At 40.2% G+C, this 22,883-nt stretch overlaps 1 protein-coding gene across 3 annotated transcripts in view; it reads right to left on the bottom strand.

Moving 5' to 3' along the window:
- Window positions 1-1,186: 1,186 nt before the first annotated feature.
- KIF16B (kinesin family member 16B) overlaps window positions 1,187-22,883 on the bottom strand; it is a 197,056-nt gene continuing 175,359 nt past the window's right edge. For all 3 annotated transcript variants that reach the window (XM_067469750.1, XM_067469744.1, XM_067469745.1), the window contains one exon: window positions 1,187-3,672. In XM_067469750.1, the coding sequence (XP_067325851.1) occupies window positions 3,514-3,672 (159 nt within the window). In that variant the 3' untranslated portion in view covers window positions 1,187-3,513. The remainder of the gene's footprint in view (window positions 3,673-22,883) is intronic.

Here is a 22,883-nt window from a genome sequence, read left to right as displayed (position 1 = left end):
CCAGGGGGAGGCCAAATAAGTTTGGGAACCACTGTCAGTGATTCCCAAAGTGGGCGTTACCGCCCCCTGGTAGGTGCAGTTGAAATCCGGGTGGTGGGGTGGTGGTGGTAATGGCCACAGGTGCATTTGGGGGCAATGAATAACTGTAAGGGGGTGGTGAAAGCATAAAAGAAAGAAGAGAAGATTTAGAAAAATTGATTTCCAGGAGGAGGCCAAATAAGTTTGGGAATCACTGTTAGTGATTCCCAAAGTGGGCGTTACCACCCCCTGGTAGGTGCTGCAGCGATCCAGGGGGGGCGGGCGGGCGGTAATGACCACAGGTACATTTTGGGGTGATGAATAACTGTAAGGGGGCGGTGAAAGCATAAAAGAAAGAAGAGATTTAGAAAAATTGATTTCCGGGGTAGGCCAAATAAGTTTGGGTACCACTGTCAGTGATTCCCAAAGTGGGCATTACCGCCTCCTGGTAGGTGCTGCAGCGATCCGGATCCACAGATGCATTTGGGGGCGATGAATAACTGTATGGGGGCGGTGAAAGCATAAAAGAAAGAAGAGATTTAGAAAAATTTATTTCCAGGGGGAGGCCAAATAAGTTTGGGAGCCACTGTGTTATTTAATTAAGTTTAGCCATACCTTTTATCATTATTTTTTTCATCCGACAATTACATTTTATAATTTTTCCTAGACAGATGTTTTAAAACTGATAAAAGAGGACATATCTGGGAAAAGAAATAAGTATAGCAAACCTAGGAAAGGTATATTGACATGATGCTTTTATGCAGCACACATTGACATATACACCAGACTCCAAAACCATCCCAATGAGGTGGCAGTCTACTGCAAAAAAAGTACATTGTCCCAAAGAATGGCCTGAACAGTCCCATTTTCACAAAACCTACAAACATTCTTCCTTCGAACCTCTATAGACAGAATTCCTATTATTAGCCTTAATGCAACCATGAAATAAGGCCCTCTGAATATCCTCGATGAAGAGAAGAATTCCTCCCCTCGGCAACAATAAAATCAAGATTAGCTTCTCCTGGAATATAAAACCCTGCAGACTTGTCGCTTAATACCAAAAAATCTTTAAGGCTCTGTTTTGATGAAGTGAAAAATCCTTTTTGTATTGTACGAAAGAGAATTCATGAATGACAGCAGGCGTCTCTAAGTTAGTCGCAACCAATGGTTTTGCTTTTTACAAATCTTTATTATGTACAGAATATGTACATCCCTTCACTGTAGGTCACAATATGTTTTTCAATTTGTACTTCTACAAAACGTACGCAGCCCCCTCTATACATGTGCAATCCTATACAAGCCCTGAGTAAAACTTAAAGCAGATTAACAAATCTTTAATTCCTATTTTTGCAACAAAGGATCACTGGGTTGTTGTAGGATTTCTGGGCTATATGGCCATATTCTAGAGGCATTTTCTCCTGACGTTTCACCTGCATCTATGGCAAGCATCCTCAGAGGTAGTGAGGTCTGTTGGAAGTAGGAAAATGGGTTTATATATCTGTGGAAAGACCAGGGTAAGACAAAGGACTTTTGTCTGCTGCAGCTAGGTGTGAATGTTTCAACTGACCACCTTGATTAGCATTTAATGGCTTGGAAGTGCCTGGGGGAATCTTTGAGAGGTGATTTGATGTGCCTGATTGTTTGCTCTCTGTTGTTTTGCTGTTGTAATTTTTGAGTTTTTTAATACTGGTAAACTAAAAAAACCTCAAGAAAACCTAAAAAAAACCCTCAAAAATTGCAACAGCAAAACAACAGAGAGTAAACAATCAGGCACATCAAATGACCTCTCAAAGAAAGATTCCCCCAGGCACTTCCAAGCCATTAAATGCTAATCAAGGTGGTCAGTTGAAACATTCACACCTAGCTCCAGCAGACAAAAGTCCTTTGTCTCACCCTTGTCTTTCCACAGATAAATAAACCCATTTTCCTACTTCCACGTATGGTGGACCTGTAACATAGTTAAAGAATTCTGGAAAAAAGTGATGAAAGAAACAAATAAAATGATTAGCAAAAAAAATCAAGAAAAAACCCAGAAATGTGCTTATTAGGAATATTTAGGAGGCGTATTAGCACAGGAGATGAGAAATGTGTCAGTATTGTTTTGTTGCTGCGAGACTAATAATAGCTAAATCGTGGAAGGGGGAAAAAGAGTTAATTATTAAGGATTGGAGAGATAAATTAGTAGACTATATCCAAATGGCCAAACTGACAAATAGCAGCAGAGGTGGAAATAATGAATTTGTTAAAAAATGGCGGTTGGCAATTGGATATCTTGAAAAGAAGACAAAAGTAGATTTGAAGATCGTCATAAAGGGGATTCAGTGAAAGAAGACACGTGGGTAGTTGTGGGTTAGTTATGTGATCCATATGGAGTGGTGTCGGAGGTCACAGGGGTTGTCACAGGGGTTGGGTTCACGGGTGTCGGGTTAGAGGGACATTAAATGTTAATGTATTATAACTGTACAGTCAAATTTGATTTTTTATATGTTTAATGAGCGCTGACTGTATACCATTCTGCAAATTTGCATATTCTTTTGTATATCTTTTTTCTGTTTTTTTTCTCTTTCTTTTTTGTTTTTTACTTATTTCAGTTTTTCTTTGGTGTCGGTTTTGTTTTCTGTATGCAAACCAATTAAAAATTAAAATAAAATAAAATAAAATAAATAAACCAATTTTCCTACTTCCTCACTACCTCTGAGGATGCTTGTCATAGATGCAGGCGAAACGTCAGGAGAAAATGCCTCTAGAACATGGCCATATAGCCCAGAAAACCTACAACAACCCAGTGATTCCGGCCATGAAAGCCTTCGACAATACAACAAAGGATCAGTTCATGTCATAGTATTACGCCTTTACTGGAGGAAGTATCTGCAAAGCTAAGATTCCATGCTGCATTTGTTAAGCACATAAGCAATACATGGTACATAATTACAATCTGCGGAATCGGAAAACGTGGAAAGGACACTTTGTAGAAATAGCTGCCATTTCCTCTTCTTCTAAATTGACAGCAAATATTTCCTTTCTCAAGTGTGAAAGACTTAAGGAAATGGAAAATCTTTGCAGTATTTATTTTGTAAACTTTAACATGATTTAATATTCAGAAGAGGAAATTGACAGGATCAAAGAGATGGGAGTGCAATTCTTAAGATGGATGTACACCATCTATGCATAAATCCAGTCTAAGGAACAGAACAAAACCAAGAGACTTAGTCTCTGCGCTAAGAAGGTATCTGCAAATGGAAGACTGTAACAGGAAACCTGTGCAAGGAAGAACGTGAGTTGTTGAGTTGGATCCAAATTGTTTTCAAAGCAGCCCAGAGTGGCCAGCTGTATCCACCTTCTGTTGTGGAAAACAAGCCACGTTCTAGACAGAATAAACGTTGAAAAATGGCTTTTAACAGTGTTTCTGGTGAAAGTCTTCCAGGAATGCAAAACGTTCTGATGCGAAATGAAGACAAGAGTTTATTCTTCAAGGAGGAAACAAGACTCCAACTGTTAGCCAGTGCCGTGGCTGCTGTAGTCAAATACACCTTTCTTGAAGAATGATGAGAATTCACAGATAGCGTGTTTGGAAAGGGCCAGGTCTTCTTTACTTACATGCAGAGGAGATGATGGGGAATCGAGCATTATACTGAAGAAGTTTCTGAGGTATTTCTGGAAAACAAGTAAGAATCAGAACATTAAGATGAAGAGAATCATTTTGCTTGCAAAAGCATGCATATTATATAGAGAGGGGGGGGGGGAGGAGAGGGAGAGAGAATCTTTGTATTGCTTCAGATGCAAATTCTGAAAATGGAAGTTTTTTTTGCTGTCAACATCTGGACTTTTATTAACTTGTCAACTTAATTGAACCATAGGAGCCCCCAGTGGTGCAGTGGGTTAAACCCCTGTGCCGGAAGGACTGAAGACTGACAGGTCATAGATTCGTATCCACTGAGAGCACGGATGAGCTCCCCCTATCAGCTCCAGCTCCTCATGCGGGGACATGAGAGAACCCTCCCACAAGGATGGTAAAAACATCAAAACATTTGGGCGTCCCCTGGGCAATGTCCTTGAAGACAATTATTACATTTTGGTTATCTATCCACTACCAAAGGCCCAGCAACTCTCTGACCCAACTCACCTTGAGCGAACTCCACCACTCAAAATGGTGCTCTACAGTTCTAGCAAAGATCGGGGCATTGGGCTATGATAGTGACTTCCTGAACTTGCTAACTTTCACTGAGATCTTTACCCTTATTAAAAGGAGGCTGCTAGAAAGGGACTATAACCAATTGTTGAGATTGGCCAATAAATCCTGTTCACCTATTAACATGGCAATTCCATTCATACAGGGAAACCCAGCCTTTTATATTGCAGAGCTCACTAACCCCTCTTACAGAAGAGCCTACATGCTGGCTAGATTTAACATCATGCCATCTCCTCTCCATAGAGGAAGATGGATGTTCACAAATTTGTGAACATCCTGCGGCTCCTCCATGAGGACATGATGGCAACAGTCTTGGACAGCAGTGGCTCCCAAAGTGACCCATTTAAAGTGGAATCCGGTGTCAAACAGGGATGTGTTATTGCCCCAACTCTATTCTCCATCTTCATCGCTATGATACTTCACCTTGTTGATGGGAAGCTTCCCACCGGAGTGGAAATAATCTATCGGACAGATGGCAAGCTATTCAACCTCAGCAGACTGAAAGCCAAAACCAAGGTTACAACAACATCTGTTATAGAACTCCAGTATGCTGATGACAATGTCGTCTGTGCGCATTCAGAAGAAGATCTACAAGCCACTCTAAACACCTTTGCAGAAGCATATAAGAAACTTGGCCTGTCACTGAACATTGAAAAAACCAAGGTGCTTTTCCAGCAGGCACCAGCCAACCCCTCTCCAATGCCAGTGATACAGCTTAATGGTGTCACATTAGAAAATGTTGATCATTTCCGCTACCTTGGGAGCCACCTCTCCACCAAAGTCAACATCAACGCTGAAATACAACACCGCCTGAGCTCTGCAAGTGCAGCATTTTCCAGAATGAAGCAGAGAGTGTTTGAGGACCGGGACATCCGTAGGGAGACCAAGGTGCTTGTCTATAAAGCTATTGTCCTCCCAACCCTGCTCTATGCTTGTGAGACGTGGACTGTCTACAGACGTCACATGCAACTCCTGGAACGATTCCATCAGCGCTGCCTCCGGAAAATCCTGCAAATCTCCTGGGAAGACAACCGGACAAACGTCAGTGTGCTGGAAGAAGCAAAGACCACCAGCATTGAAGCGATGGTCCTCCAACATCAACTCCGCTGGGCCGGCCACGTTGTCCGGATGCCTGACCACCGTCTCCCAAAGCAGTTGCTCTACTCCGAACTTAAGAATGGAAAATGGAACGTTGGTGGACAGGAAAAGAGATTTAAAGATGGGCTCAAAGCCAACCTTAAAAACTCTGGCATAGGCACAGAGAAGTGGGAAGCCCTGGCCCTTGAGCGCTCCAGCTGGAGGACAGCTGTGACCAGCAGTGCTGCAGAATTTGAGGAGGCACGAGTGGAGGGTGAAAAAGTGAAACGTGCCAGGAGGAAGGCGCGTCAAGCCAACCCCGACCGGGACTGCCTTCCACCTGGAAACCAATGCCCTCACTGCGGAAAAAGATGCAGAGCAAGAATAGGGCTCCACAGCCACATACGGACCCACAAGGAAATCCATAATGGAAGACCATCTTACTCGTCCAACGAGGGATCGCCTAAGTAAAGTAAGAGGAAGACTCAATGGTCTACCAAGCAATAAGAGGCTTTGTCCCTGTAGCACAGGAGAGCTGGATTCCATCCCGCATATTCTTCTGCACTGCCCACTTTACCAGGATCTAAGATCTAGCTCACTACCAATGTTATAGATTCCGTGAAAAACTACAGTGACTCAGACAAAGTAATTATGTTTTTAAATTGTCAAGATTGTAGCTGCTGCCTTTCAGTGGCAAGATTCCTGAACGAAGTCTGTAAACTGAATGTGTAGCAAATGTGAAGTTCCTTTTTCTATTATTTGTACTGTATTTTATACCTCTTTGCTATGTAAATGCCAATAAAGGCTTATTGGATTGGATTGGATTGGTCCTTGAAGACAACCTATTCTCTCATACTTGAAGCGGCTTGCAGTTTCTCAAGTTGCTCCTGACACACACACAAAAAATTGAACCATGTTTTCTAATGCCTGGAGTATGCTTTCTTGGCAACTGTTAGAAAATATGGCACTCAGCTTTACAACCTTGCAGTACATCTAACAAAGCTTAACATCAAAATAAACTGTTTTTGGAAATATGTAACACTACTGTGTTGTTGTTCATTCGTTCAGTCGTTTCCGACTCTTTGTGACCTCATGGACCAGCCCACGCCAGAGCTCCCTGTCGGCCGTCACCACCCCCAGGTCCTTCAAGGTCAGTCCAGTCACTTCAAGGATGCCATCCATCCATCTTGCCCTTGGTCGGCCCCTCTTCCTTTTGCCTTCCACTTTCCCCAGCATAATTGTCTTCTCTAGGCTTTGCTGTCTCCTCATGATGTGGCCAAAGTACTTCAACTTTGTCTCTAGTATTCTTCCTTCCAGTGAGCAGCCGGACTTTATTTCCTGGAGGATGGACTGGTTGGATCTTCTCGCAGTCCAAGGAATTTGTATTATTTTCCTGTTCCTTGTTTGAAAGTGTTATTTCCTGTTTAATTGTGCAATACTTACTTTGAAAGTAATTGTTATGCTCTAGAAACTCAATTTCTGTGGCTGCCACAAACTATGTTGACTTGGTTAAAACTCAAATGAGTGATCTCACTGAAAAACTATAGAAAATATGCTGCAGGATGTGCGATTTAAAAAACTTTCCCCCCACATTTTTAATGACAGAAACAATTAAGAAATGACATTTATAACCCAGGAACAAAAATCGTGTTACATAGTGAAGTCGGATTTGGCCACGGTGGTCCACGCTCTTGTTACATCCCGATTAGATTACTGCAACGCACTCTATGTGGGGTTGCCTTTGAAGACTGCTCGGAAACTCCAACTAGTCCAGCGAGAGGCAGCCAGATTGCTCACCGGGGCGTCATACAGGGAGCATACCACCCCCCTGTTGTGTCAGCTCCACTGGCTGCCGATCCAGTTCCGAGCACAATTCAAGGTGCTGGTTTTGACCTATAAAACCCTATACGGCTCCGGCCCAGTGTATCTGTCCGAACGGATCTCCCCTCTACGTCCCACCCTGGAGCCTAAGATCTTCTGGGGAGGTCCTGCTCTCGACCCCGCCTCTATCACAGGTGAGATTGGCGGGGACAGGGAGCAGGGCCTTCTCGGTGGTGGCCCCCCGCCTATGGAATTCTCTCCCCGGGGAAATCAGATCTGCAACTACGCTCCTTTCTTTCAGGAAAAAACTAAAAACATGGATCTGGGACCAGGCATTTGGACAAGTGGGTAAATAAAGAAGAACTCCATTGATGGCTAGGAAATTGACTAACGGATTGGACGTGTGGAACTCTGGAAACGAAACGCTGATTATAAGAATGACTTTTATATGATGTTTTTATATGATGTTTATACAATGTCCTAGGTACCAGTTGTTGATGTTTTATTGTGATAATCGTTTTAATTACATTTTGTATATTGTTCTTTTATATTTTTGTATACTATGTATTATTATGTATAGGCATTGAATTCTGCCTTCTTTGTAAGCCGCCCTGAGTCCCCCTCCGGGGGTTGAGAAGGGCGGGGTAAAAGTACCAGTAATAAATAAATAAATAAAATAATCTAAACCATTTATTTATTTATTTATTTACTATACTTGTATACCGCTCTTCTCAAAGGATTGGAACTAATGAATTGTCCCATCACCAAGATGAGTTATGTAAACTATCAAACACTTGGTAAAAATATTATGAATGTTGAGTGGGAGATTAATAAATGCACGGGAAGTGTCCACACATATCATGGCAAGAAATTTGTTAGGGAGTAAATCAAAAGCAAAAAAAAAAAGATGTATGAAAAATCCTACAAATACTGAAAGAAAGAAAGGCTCACTCAGTTACCAACTGCATAATGACAGCATTGCTTTATCCCCATGACACTGCACACTGTAATCATGGGCTCAGGGGGGAAAATAATCAATTTAGTTCAATATCCTTTGAAAAGTGTGCAGTGCCGGGTAATGCATGGAGCAGCAAATGTATTTTGTGAGCTTCTATCAAATACAGCTTCCGTCTTAAAGAGAAAATTCTCAACAGAAATGCATCTGGCTAGCCTAGTTCCCACTAACTTTCTCAGAAATCCATTCTGAGAATACAGCCCAATGTTAGATTACAGGACAAAAGTTAGTACATATGCAATTTCTTCATCCTTTGTATTAATGTCTCTTGCAGGTTGCATTGATATCTGTAACATTTTCCATAAGACATGAGAAAATGCCTTTCAAATGAATGCCAATGGGTAAGCAGTTTAAAATAGGAAATGTATGTTATTACAAAGCAAGATTCAAGAAATAGGTGAGTTTTCGCAAAAGGGAACAGCCATTGCATTATCTTGCGCAGATGAATCTGAATTTCAAAACAATGGCAAGACACAAGAAGGTGTTCAATATATTGTCGAAGGCTTTCATGGCCGGAATCACTGGGTTGTTGTAGGATTTTTTCGTGCTATATGGCCATGTTCTAGAGGCATTTTCTCCTGATATTTCGCCTGCATCTATGGCAAGCATCCTCAGAGGTAGTGAGGTCTGTTGGAAGTAGGAAAATGGGTTTATATATCTGTGGAATGACCAGGGTGGAACAAAGGACTCTTGTCTGCTGGAGCTAGGTGTGAATGTTTCAACTGACCACCTTGATTAGCATTTAATGGCATGGAAGTGCCTGGGGGGAATCTTTTGTTGAGAGGAGTTAAGATGTGCCTGGTTGTTTCCTCTCTGCTGTTTTGCTGTTGTAATTTTAGAGTTTTTTAATACTGGTAGCCAGATTCTGTTCATTTTCATAGTTTCTTCTTTTTTGAAAATGAACAAAATCTGGCTACCAGTATTAAAAAAAAACTCAAAAATTACAACAGCAAAACAGAGAGTAAACAATCAGGCATATCAAATCACTCTCAACAAACGATTCCCCCAGGCACTTCCAAGCCATTAAATGCTAATCAAGGTGGTCAGTTGAAACATTCACACCTAGCTCCAGCAGACCAAAGTCCTTTGTCCCACCCTGGTCATTCCACAGATATATAAACCCATTTTCCTACTTCCAATAGACCTCACTACCTCTGAGGATGCTTGCCATAGATGCAGGCGAAACGTCAGGAGAAAATGCCTCTAGAACATGGCCATATAGCCCGGAAAAACCTACAACAACCCACAAGAAGGTGGTCAGTGTGTCTACCCTATCGGAGATGCAAAAGGGGACTTAGCTTCCTGTCTACAGTAGCAAAAACAAACCTTTAGGCATGGCCAAATTGAAAACCTCTGTGACAGTGCCTCATTTTCCAACTGTGTGAAAAACATTTTGTGAAAATGTATTCTGTTCTCCACATGTACAAATATTACACAGGTAATTGAATGACTCCTGTGCCATTCTCTATCAATTCCTATGAACATTAAAGAGGATGAATTTTGAACGTATTTGAGAATCAATTATTAAATAAAACCCTGATTATTAAATCAAATGTTAATTGCTAGACTCTGTATACAGTAATAATTTCTGCTCATACTGCGGGCATATCTCGGTCAATGAAGCAGATGTGTTCCTGAGCATAATTTCTTTAACAGAAAATCTGGTACCCGTGGCAGAAATAACATCGAAGGATTGCCCTCTGAGGAGCAGCTTAAAGAGCTGGGGATATTTAACTTGCAGAAGAGAAGGCTGAGTGGAGATATGATAGCCATTGTATTGTTGAAGGTTTTCATGGCCGGAATCACTGGGTTGTTGTAGGTTTTTTCGGGCTGTATGGCCATGGTCTAGAGGCATTCTCTCCTAAAAATATGGAACGCTTCACAAATTTGCGTGTCATCCATTATTTAAATATTTGAAAGGCTTTTCATAAGGAAAAGGGACCAGGCTTGTTTTCTACTATCTTGAAGACTTGGACTAAGAGCAATGGATTCAAATTTCAGGAAATATTCCACCTTAACAATGTGAAGAACTTCCTGATGGTAAGAGCTGTTCAGCAGTGAAACTCACTGCCTCGGAGCGTAGTAGAAGCTCCTTCTCAGAGACTTTTAAACAGAGGCTGGATGGACATCTGTCAAGGGTGCTTTGATTGTGGCTCAAAGTCCTGCTGGTAAATGCTAGGTCCATAAACGGTAAAGCAGCATTGCTCTGAGTCCAAGTCTATCTTGAAGACTTGGACTCAGAGCAATGGATTCAAATGACAGGAAAGATTCCACTTGAACAATGTGAAGAACTTCCTGATGGTAAGAGCTGTTTAGCAGTGAAACTCACTGCCTCAGAGTGTAGTAGAAGCTCCTTCTCGGAGACTTTTAAATAGAGGTTGGATGTACATCTGTCAAGGGTGCTTTGATTGTGGCTCAAAGTCCTGTTGGTAAATGCTAGGTCCATAAACGGTAAAGCAGCAGCTATTTGACAAACCACATCTCCCTCTACAGACCAACTCGGACACTGCGGTTATCGGAGGAGGTCCTCCTCTCAGTTCCACCCCCTGTATCAAGTACGACGGGTGGGAACAAGAGAAAGGGCCTTCTCTGTGGCTGCCCCCCCCTCACCTCTGGAACTTCCTTCCTAAGGAGTTAAAGATGGCCCCCTCCCTCCCTGCTTTCAAAAAACAGCTGAAGACATAGCTTTGCTCACTGGCTTATGAGGAGGAGGAATAGTAGTTGGTAATACTACCATTATACCTCTGATTGGAGCCCCCGGTGGCGCAGTGGGTTAAACCCCTGAGCTGGCAGGACTGAAGACTGACAGGTCGCAGGTTCGAATCCGGGGAGAGGCGGATGAGCTCCCTCTATCAGCTCCAGCTCCTCATGCGGGGACATGAGATAAGCCTCCCACAAGGATGATAAAAACATAAAATCATCCGGGCACCTCCTGGGCAATTTTCGGCCAATTCTCTCACACCAGAAGCAACTTGCAGTTTCTCAAGTCGCTCCTGACACAACAACAACAACAAATACCTCTGATTAATAGTTGCCATCCGTATTGTGCCCTGCTCACCCCACCAGCTCAATATATATCTTGAGCAATGATTAATCAATTTGTCCCAAAGAAATGGGAAATTATTGTTTCCATTTGATGTCTGATGTTTTGTCTTATGTTTGTCTTATGTCTGTTAAAACAGGCTGTGCTTTTTATTTCATTTTGGCTTGTTAAGTTATAATTCGTATTAATATGTTTGGTTGTACACATTTTGTTATTATGGATGTATTTTTGTTGTATTCAGGCATTGAATGTTTGCCTTTTATATTTGGAATCCACCCTGAGTCCCTCTGGGGAGATAGAGTGGAATACAAATAAAGTATTATTATTATTATTATTATTATTATTATTATTATTATTATTATTATGTTTTCCTGACCCTTCCTAGACCCACCAGTATCCTACTACGACGGAATTATAAAGACTGTTGATGGCTTTGCAGAAAGATTTTATTACTCCAACGGTGAAGAAATGTTTCAAACTTCATCATGCCTTAGAGCATTACTACTTAACTGAACTCCGAGCCAAGATTTGAAAAGGGTGATGGCATGGCCTTTTGGTTTATCCTACGTTGTTATGCCCTTTAGACTGGTTAGCTTGATCTATATTGTGCGAGCTACACTTAGTTCACCTTCAAAGCTTCAACCTTTCTTTTCAAACAGCCCTGAGAGGGAAACGAAAAGTGCAAGGAAACCTCCTAAAACTCTCCTGCTTTATTGACTAGATTGGACATTTTTCTCAGGCTTTAATTAGGACCAAAGTGAAACTGGTGCCATTTAAAGCTTATTAGAAATTATTTCAGCAGGGATGTTCTCTATAACTTTGGCCTAATGTTCATGTGATATGCCATATATCAACAGAAAGATGTTGCTCTGATGTTTTCTACATCTTCTCACATTCTGAGGTCTTGGATTTTTAATGCCATGCAACATAAATCTTAGTTTAATCTAAAGTTATTAAAATTATTATAATTGAATCGCTTCTGGCAATTGAAGAAGTGATCTAATTGCTCCTCTCGTTGTGACATATTTAAAGGGAACACAGCTCATTTATACCATTCTTGAAAAAAATGAGGGCTATCTCCGAAGCCAAAAGTTTTCTTTTTTATAATTATTACTATTACCTGTTCTGCCTCAAGCATTTGAGTTGAAAACTAATGTCAAGAATGGAAAAGTTGGGACTGAAGCATTTCCAGGTTATAAAAACAACTTTTTGAGGTTATGTTAACTTTCTCCCTGAAGTTTTAACGGAAAGTTACACCAGAGGTTCCTTTAGCATCTTCAGTCACCCCTCTTTTAGCAATCTGCCTTTCGATTAATTTTTAGTAGCATAAAGTCTGCCATATGTAAAGGATGAATCAGTCAGGCGAGGGGGTGCCTTATACTGATTCAGTTTCTTCTTTTATATTGGCTGGGACTTTCTGCATGTTGTTAAACCTTTGTACTTTATATCGCAGGCAATGAAACACTCTTGTGTATAACGAAGTAACACAGTTTATTTATAACTTCTGGCTCCAACGCTTGTGGTGACATTTGTGTTTTGTTGCAATCTTGAGGCTTACAGTCAGTATCATTTACTTGGTTAACTTTTCTGAATAAACTATCAATGTTTCAAATTCACAAACATGTTACTTGCTTTACACACTCTTGACTGAATTATATTCTGAACTAAGGCAATACTAGCCTTCTTTATGTTCCTTAAAACTCGTGCTCTATTTAACTAACTGCTTCTCTATATCAGAAGTCTTTAACACATCTTCATAACTGCTTATTTCTATCAGGTACTCAAAAACCAACTCTCCTCTTCACACACAGATTCCTAACTGTCGTTTTCAAACTCCCTCACTCTAACTGTCTCTTTCAGAACCTTGGCTCCGCCCCTTTGGAATGTTCAGCTCTGCTCTCCCCAACTGTCATTTTGGCCTAGCAGCCTTTTCAACTCCTGGGCCTACACTAATCTGCATATGACCAATCGGCTTCACATATTCAAATAAATCCTATCTCTGCTGTTGCTACCCTGTCTGTGCCTATTCTTCCCTATCTGCCATATGTAAACATAGAGCTATACACCAAAACTTTAACATAGAGTAGCAATTTCACTACAGGGGTTTTTAAATATCATTGCCACCACCTCCTTCTGTTCTGTCTGTCTGTGTATTGTCTATACAAAGTGGCATTGAATGTTTGCTGTGTATATGTACTGTGATCCGCCCTGAGTCCCCTTCGGGGTGAGAAGGGCGGAATATAAATAAAGTGTTATTATAGTATTATTATTATTATTGATGGTGAGGTAGCCACTGAAAAAATAACAAATGAGCCACAACAGAGATAGGCTTCTCATGACGTTTCTCTGCCTAGCTGTAAATAAGGTCTTAGAGAATAGATATTTCAATTTCACTCTGCTCCCCTCCTTTAGAAAGACGGTATTGGGCCTCCCCTCTGCCTCCTATTTTGAAAGAGTTACTGAGCTGAAAGAGAACCAATCACCTTATACCATAAAGATTATATTTTGTCAAGGCAAAGTAAAAGAAATTCTGAATGCAGTCTGAAGCTGAGCCTATAATTTTTTTTTCTATATTAAAATGGAGCTGAACTCATAGGCTTATCATAGAAAATCCATTTGAGGTTATACCAAGTGTTCTTCATTTTAGGAGCCTAATTTAGATGAGAAAAGTGATTTTGTTTCTGCTATTTCCAAAACGCTGGAAGTCATAAACCTTTGCTGATCCAAAGCAAATTGTCCAGAGATCTACGAGCAGATCCCGCTATATCTTTTGCCCACCCTGATGTAATGGAAATGCCTTTGAACCGAACGACTGCCACTCCAGCACTGCAGCAATCAAAAAATGGGATTATCTACAAGGTCTATTCCACTGATATGTATTATTTCTGAGAGTTTTCCAATGCAGTTGGCACGAGCACATTACACCGAATTACTCTGAGCCTCATCAATCAAATTAATTGTCCCAGAAAGTCAACTTCAAATAATTATCTGCAATAATGCTTCCTCTTGCACTTTAATAAATTGAATTAAGTGGGAATCTTCCATTTTCCTTCTGCAGCATGTTATTTGCTGCAAATGTGAAAACATACTGTTTGGACAGTTAAGGGAAGGAAAACCTATGATTTACAGCTCTCTGAATCTGCTTTTTGAAGGTGCATAGCCACACTTTAAAAGATCAAAATAAGCATAGCTCGTGAAGGAAATCAATCTTTTCTCTTGAGCACCAGTTAAAACAAGGCCTGTCAAAATCTATTCACAGAAAAAACAACCAAGGAATTGAATTTACGACACACTTCTGGGTCAGCAGTGACAGGATGTCATTTGCTGCGGTGGCCTTGGCAAATAGCTCGCCCAAGTGCTTGGCATGCATCACCCTTAACTTCCTTGGGTGAAATAAAAAAAGGGAAAGATGATTGATAAGGTTGCTCTGCAAAGGGACAAGACTCAAGTGCATCTTGTGTTTTTGCCTGAGTGCTCCTTTTATTGATACACTTGAGCTCTGAACATTTCTGAAGCTGTGCAGGCATACACTCAGCCAGTGTAAATGAAGGATTTGTCCCAATCTAACATCAGAGGAGATTGGATTAGGTTTTATTGGGAACCTGCCAAAAAGTAAAAACAAAGGCAAACCAAACCACGAGTTATTTCTTTCTCGATTTCCATTAAGATGAACATCATCCACAGCCCTCTGCCACTTTTTAAAAAGTAGTGAAAATATATGTGTGTTCAATATTTTTATATCGACACATAAATGATTTCAAAACAAACAGCGCTTTCTGACAAAATTGTTTCCAGAAGGATGTAGTTAATGACTAATATATATTTATCAAAATGATTACCAAACACAATAAATGAGTTAAGAAAACACATTTATTACTCTCTGTTTGTTAATCATGCTAATTGTGCATGTTTATCTACCGATTTCTAAAACTAAGATGCAAAATTAAAATAGAAACCTTTGAGAAATCAAACTAGAAAATCAAAAGAGGAGAAGGGATGCTATTTGAGGCTTCTAATAAAAGCAGAATAGTTAAGATAACAAGATGCTGCCTTAAAGCAATTCTTCTAAAGTCTTAGCACTGGAATCCGAAACAATTTTTTAATAATTCTTTTTGAATTGACATCCAACTCATAGCTTTGACAGCGCTTCATAGTTGTGTAAAAGTCTACTAGAACAACTAAATATCTCGATTGTTACTATTTTTAAAGTACGAGGGGTATTTTTTAAGTAAGGTCCGTTTTGTTGTAGACACTAGTAGTTTGCGCGCATACAGCAACGAGCGCGTGCGTCGTGTACCGGCATGCCTCGGGAACAACTGTGCTCAGTTTCCGCTCTGTAGCTAACCTGTACGGTTCTGTTCTGTGCTTTAAAAATGTTTAAGACTATCAACTCACCCTCCACATGTGAGGTTCGCTCAGTGATACGGTTTTTGTCAGCAAGGAACCTGCCTGCTGCAGAAATTCATCGACAGATTTGTGAAGTGTACGGTGATACTGTTATGAGTAAAAGCAAAGTGCGTAAGTGGGTACGACAATTCAAAGATGGCCGTGATAACGTCCATGATGATGAGGACTGCTCCGGTTGCCCTTCTTTGATTACAGACGATTTGGTTATCGGAGCAGGGGGCAAGTTTTTATGAAGAGGGTATTTTAAAATTGGTTCAGGGGTATGATAAGTGTTTGAACAAACTTGGCAACTATGTCGAAAAATAGAGTGAAGTATGACTTTCTGAAAATAAATTTACCTTTTTGAAATAAACTTTCGTTGTGTACTTATGTTCAAACTGACCTTACTTAAAAAATACCCCTCGTAGTTCATTCTTACTTTCTTTAACTAGAAGAGGTTAATTCAGATTTTTTTACAACAACAAAACAAAACAAAAACAAAAGAGGACATTGGTATTAAGATAAAGGAGATGAAGCAACCTGAACAGCAAAAAATATTACACAGCTCACCCCAGTCCCAAATAAGTAACTGGATTCTGCAGTTTGCTTTGATTCTGCAGCTCTTCCCAATGCTATGGGGTCATGGGCGCTGTGGTTTTGAGATCATGGCAGATGCCAAAGAATGCTGATGCCTTACCAAACTACAAATCCCAGCATTGCAGAGCACTGAGCCATGGCAATTGACTTAGAGATGATGTTCCTCAAATAGGAGCTCCAGATGCTCCTGAAGCAGCTTCCCTTTTTGCTTTGGCCCAGCACTAAGATTATCATATTATGCAAATCTAATATGCACCATAATTTTGGGAAGGTAATTTAGCCAAAAAATGGCAAGCATTAGATTTAAGTAAATATGGTAATACCTGGGAAATAAAGAGAAGAAATCTTGAATTTTTACATACTAATTTAGTGACAAAATAATAAAACTGAACTATGAAGTAGGAAGAGTAGACATGTTTGGGTACCAAGAACATTCTATAGTGATAGATTTGCTTCAAGCTGTCAAAGTGGTATTTGTAAATAAAGACGATTTTAGATATTACAACTACAATTTGGGATTTCTGAATACTCGTTGTAAACTGATTTGTACAGAGGCCTATGAGGAAAAACAACACTAAGCATGTTTTGATATCTGGATTGTTACTGTGTTTATGCAAAGTAAGGTCCCATCTACACTGCCATATAAAACCCAGATTATCTGCTTTGATAATCTGAATTATATGGCAGTGTAGATCTAGCCTAAAGTTGGATCAGAGTTTCTTACTTCAGAATTGAACCTTCCTTGGGAGAGTAATGTATATAACAAAATGGAAGTATCACGTGATGTATAACACCCAAGTATCCTTTGTGTTTTAACATTTGATTTTATAGTGCTGTGTCGTCTATTATATTGGTTTTTGCTTTTTATGTATTTTATTTTCTGGTTTGTTATGTTTCTGTAATATTGTTATTGTATTGATGAGCGTGGCCTCATGTAAGCCGCCCCAAGTCCCCCTGGGGGAGATGGAGTGGGGTATAAATAAAGATAATGATGATGATGATGATGATGATTATTATTATTACATAAACATGCATAAGATCAGGTTGAAAAGATGCTAGGCTCACACTAATTCTGAGGTTTATACAAGCCACTAATAAATGCATTCGAGTTTGTAATTCTGTAAAACTCAAAAGCATGTTCTGCTATTTATTTTCTTATTGTATATACCTGTGAGTTAGGAAGACACAACCATTCAGGCTCAGCATAAAGTCCATGAGTCATTTAGCTTATTAAACTTATAACTGGCAAACACTGAGTTCTATTTACACCAATCAGTTAATATCATGAAATATCTATATCATTCATAAACTCAATTTTAGCTAGTTCTATGAAATGGCACATGGTAAACTGAAAATATAAACAAAAATAATTGTTTGAAACCGGTTTAGCTACATAAGAAATCCCCCCTACTCCACATACACACATTTTGTTATTTTGTAGATAGGATTCTGGATGCCCTGATACAAGACATTCTCAGGTGTCCTGCTTAATATGGAAGATTTGTAAGCCTGAGGATTTTCTGCCTCTGCTCCTATTGGGTGCAAGTAAACTGAGAATGACATGAGTTCTTTGATAGTTTTGAGTCTTAAAACATGTCCGATCTTGTTGCACTGTGGAAAAAGTACTAAACAGTGCACAGTCTCCGAGTTATGAACAAGAGAGGTTCTGTCAGTTTATTATCAAGTTGAATTTGCACATGAGTTGGAACAGATACATTTTTAAGTATAACTCCAGCTTTGGATACCACAGGGAATGGTTAACACCCCTGTGGTATTTCTTTTGCTGCCTGTGCGCATCTCTGTATATGAACCCACACAATCTCTCCGATCATCTGGAGAGGCCCTGCTCATGATCCCACCTGCATCGCAACCGCGATTGGTGGGGATGAGGGACAGGGCCTTCTCCCTGGTGGCCCCCTGATTCTGGAACTCTCTCCCCAAGGATATCAGACAAGCCCCAACATTGGCAGTTTTTAGGAAGAGCTTGAAGACGTGGTTGTTCCAGTGTGCCTTCCCAGAATAGGAAACTCCTAGTATCATGTCCTAATTGCACTTTACTAGAGATTAAGATAGTCTGCACACCGCACTTATCTCCAAAAACCTATCCATCTCACCTGTCATGCTCAGCATTTTAAAATTTTAATTATTACATTTGGCCCGGCCTTAGTTTTCAATGTGTCATGGTGTTATTGTCTAATGTTTATTGCTATTGTTTTAATGTTTATTGCTTGTTTTATGAGTTTATTTATTGTTGTAATTGTTATGCTGTTGTTTTATTGATGTGTTGGGCCTCGGCTTCTTGTAAGCCGCACCGAGTCCTTCGGGAGATGTTAGCGGGGTATAAATAAAGGATTATTATTATTATTATTATTATTATTCAGAAGATTTCACCTCACTTTCTGTCCCTGTGACAATTAAAAAGTAATGGTAAAGGTTTCCCCTTGACATTAAGTCTAGTCATGTCTGACTCTGGGAGGTGATGCTTATCTCAATTTCTAAGAGCTGGCGTTGTTCATAGACACCTCCAAGGAAAATGTGGTTGGCATGATTGTGTGGAGCACCGCTACCTTCCCGCTGGAGCAGTACCTATTGATTTCCTCACATTTGCATGTTTTCGAACTGCTAGGTTGGCAGAAGCTGGAGCTAGCAGCTGGAACTTACCCTGCTCCCCGGATTCAAACTTACAACCTTTTGGTCAGCAAGTTCAGCAGCTCTGCAGTTTAATCTGCTGTGCCGCCACTCCACCGGTGACAATTGGAGTTGTAAATTCCACTTGTTGTGGAAACAAGGATTGGCGACAAAGCTTCCGTGAAGACACCTTTTCTCCCATGATAATTCTTTCAAGAGTCAATTTCCCTTCCTATGGATATATTTTTTCTCACTTCCTGTTTTCTCACCCTGTTCTGAACTATAAGTCATTTGTAAATCAGATGTTTCTAACCCGGGGTGTCTGCTTCTGCATCACTTCTCCTCCTCCTCCTCCTCCTCCTACTACTACTAGTAGGTATGGTGCCAGAATGCCGAGTCTCAACACGGTGACTGTCTGTAATGTTTTTTTTCTAGACTTTCTCCTTTAACTTGATGAACCTGTCCACCACTCAATAAACCAAACCACTAGCATGTTATGATATTAAAACATGTGCAGTTTCAAGAAAGATAAAATACAACAGTGACAAATGTGTGCCTATCCTATGCTTGTCAATTGATGGCAGCTTCATTAATTTCATAGGATTTTCTTAGGCAAAGAATCCTTAGAGGCAGTTTTTCTAGTTCCTTCCTCTGAAATCTATACCACAACACTTGGCATTTATTGGTGATCATTCAAATACTAATCAGAGCTGACCTTGCTTAGCTCCTGTGTCTGTACGATAAGAGTGGAAGACTGAAAGAGTACTGCATCAGGGCAACACCATCCCTTTTGATATTATGTCAGCAATGCAAAGGTCTAAGAGGAGCAAAGGATTATCAGAACCATGAGCAGAAATCAAAATTGACTGATAAGACAATAAAGCCATAACTCATAACTATATGACTTGAAAAATGCTGGAAAGGTCTTACAGACGGTGTGGGAAAACCTGGTGGGCAAGAAAACCAACCTTCTGGTTTTGAAAAGGGGATGTTTTTTATTTCAAAATGCTAAACAGTGCAGAGGGATTCTGTAACCTTTAAAATAAGTAAACTGCTGTTTCTGTTGGCTTTACAGCATGGGAAACTGTATATTATACTCAGGCATTTGATTAAAAAGCAAAGCCATAGTATCTGATTCAATACCAAATACAAGTTCTTCTGATAGCAGCACACACTGGATAAAATGGAACCACTAGTTTTACATAAGATGCTGTAGCTATTTGATAGAACTTGCGTAGCCATCTGCATCTATGGCAGTGTTTCTCAACCTAAGGGTCTGGACCCCTGTGGGGGTCGTGAGGGGGTGTCAGAGGGGTCACCAAAGACCATCAGAAAACATAGTATTTTCTCTTTGTCATGGGTGTTCTGTGTGGGAAGTTTGGTCCAATTCTATCATTGGTGGGGTTCAGAATGCTATTTCATTGTGGGTGAACCATGAATCCCAACAACTACAATTCCCAAATAGCAAGGTCTGTTTTCTCCAAACTCTACCAGTGTTCACATTTGGGCATATTGATTATCTGTGCCAAGTTGATCGAGATCCATCACTGTTTGAGTCCAGTGTTCTCTGGATGTAGGTGAACTACAACTCCAAAAACTCAAGGTCAGTGTCCACCAGACTCTCCCAGTATTTCTCTTAGCCATGGGAATTCTGTGTGCCAAGTTTGATTCAATTCCATCATTGGTGGAGTTCAAAAGGCTCTTTGATTTTAGATGGACTATAAATCCCAGCAACTCCAAAATTCCCAAATGACAAAATCAATCCCCTCCAACCCAACCAGTATTCAAATTTGGGCATATCGGGTATTTGTGCCAAATTTGGTCCAGTGAATGAAAATACATCCTGCATATCAGATATTTATATTACGATTCATAACAGTAGCAAAATTAAAGAAATAGCAACTAACATAACGTTATGGTTGGGGGTCACCGCAAGGAGAGGACCTTTACTAAGGGGTCGCGGCATTAGGAAGGTTGAGAACCACTGATCTATGGTTTCCTAAGTCACTACTGATGATATTCTAATTCTGTTCGATTTTATAGTGTGTTAACTTGCTTTATTTATTTTATTTTGCTGCTGTACGTATTTTATTCTGATGCAATTTTATTGTCTGCATCTTGTATTTTATTTTGCTGTATTGTATTTTTGGGCCTGGCCTTTTGTTAGCTGCCCTGTGGCAGGGTATAAATAAAGTTGATTATTCTTATTGGGTTGTTGTAGGTTTTTTCGGGCTATATGGCCATGTTCTAGAGGCATTTCTCCTGACGTTTCGCCTGCATCTATGGCAAGCATCCTCAGAGGTAGTGAGGTCTGTTGGAACTAGAAAAAAAAGGGTTTATATATCTGTGGAATGACCAGGGTGAGACAAAGGACTCTTGTCTGCTGGAACTAGGTGTGAATGTTTCAACTGACCACCTTGATTAGCATTTGATTGCCTGGCAGTGCCTGGAGCAATCTTTTGTTGAGAATGTTGGATTTCTCCAACAACCACCATGTCAGACTACACAGAGAAGCCTCTGAAATCCACAAGCATGTCGACAATTTCAACAGAAAGGAGGAAACCATGAAAATGAATAAAAACTGGCTACCAGTATTAAAAAAACTCTAAAATTAGAACAGCACAACAGAGAGGAAACAACCAAGGGCATCTAATCACCTCTCAACAAAAGATTGCTCCAGGCACTGCCAGGCAATCAAATGCTAATCAAGGTGGTCAGTTGAAACATTCACACCCAGCTCCAGCAGACAAGAGTCCTTTGTCTCACCCTGGTCATTCCACAGATATATAAACCCTTTTTCCTAGTTCCAACAGACCTTACTACCTCTGAGGATGCTTGCCATAGATGCAGGCGAAACGTCAGGAGAGAATGCCTCTAGAACATGGCCATATAGCCCGAAAAAAACTACAACAACCCAGTGATTCTGGCCATGAAAGCCTCCGACAATACATTATTATTATTATTATTATTATTATTATTATTATTTGAAACACAACAAGATGAGTTCACAGCGGACACTCTGCTGGCTGTTGAATTGGATCACACGTTGGACACTTCCCAAGTGTCTAGGACTGTGTGATGTATCAGCGAATAATGGGTGCAGATCCCAGTAAGGTGGCCTTCTGCAGCTGGCAGATGGTAATTTTGTCAGTGCCAATTGTGTTTAAGTGCAGACCAAGGTCTTTAGGCACTGCACCCAGTGTCTTTGCAGTTTGATTTTTAAATCCTCAAATCATGTCGGCTTTTCCAGTTGTTTCTCTTCAATCCTGCTGTCACCTGGGATTGCGACATTGACGATCAATACTTTGTTTTTTAACACAATTGTGAGGTCAGGAGTATTATGCTCCAAAACTCTGTCTGTCTGAATTCGGAAGTCCCAGAGGAGTTTGGCGTGGTCATTCTCTGTAACTTTTTCCGGCTTGTGATCCCACCAGTTCTTTGTCGCAGGCAGATGGTATTTGTGGCACAAGTTCCAATGAATCATCTGAACAACGGTGTTGTGCCTCTGCTTGTAATCTGTCTGCGTGATCTTCTTGCAGCAGCCGAGGATATGATCTATTGTGTCATCTGCTTCTTTGCAGAGTCTACATTTGGGATCTGTTGTCGACTTTTCAATTCTGGCTTTGATGGCATTGGTTTGATTATTATTATTATTATTATTATTATTATTTTCTAACAAAAAAAATCTAAGGAAAGTATTTTTTAAAAAAACTTCTTATAAAGAAATGGATCAAACATTTTAGAAAGAGTATTTTCTTTTTCACTTTCCAATAATTTTAATATAAAATATGGGACTCCCATGCTTTCAATCCCCCAGCCTCTTGAAATGCACACATTTTACAAGTACATTAAAAAAGAGACAAATAATTCCTTCCCCTATTTATACTTCTCAAATGGAATGAATGGATAAACAACGTTAAGTTCTATTCATTAACTTTAATCAGGAAAATTCTTGGCAATGTCAGTCATGGCAGATTTAATCAAGCAAGCTTGGCTCTTAAAGTTAAAATTGCAGTACTTAAAAACTGCTGAACAATTCATTCAGAATGTTACTGTGCAGCAAGCTCACACAGACCACAAAATTAATTGCTGATTAAAAATGGGGATTT

The sequence above is a fragment of the Anolis sagrei genome, chromosome 1, assembly GCF_037176765.1.
Source record: "Anolis sagrei isolate rAnoSag1 chromosome 1, rAnoSag1.mat, whole genome shotgun sequence".
Taxonomy (NCBI): Eukaryota; Metazoa; Chordata; class Lepidosauria; order Squamata; family Dactyloidae; genus Anolis; species Anolis sagrei.
The sequence above is the reverse complement of the archived record's forward strand: the minus strand, read 5'-3'. Positions and strand labels throughout refer to the sequence as shown.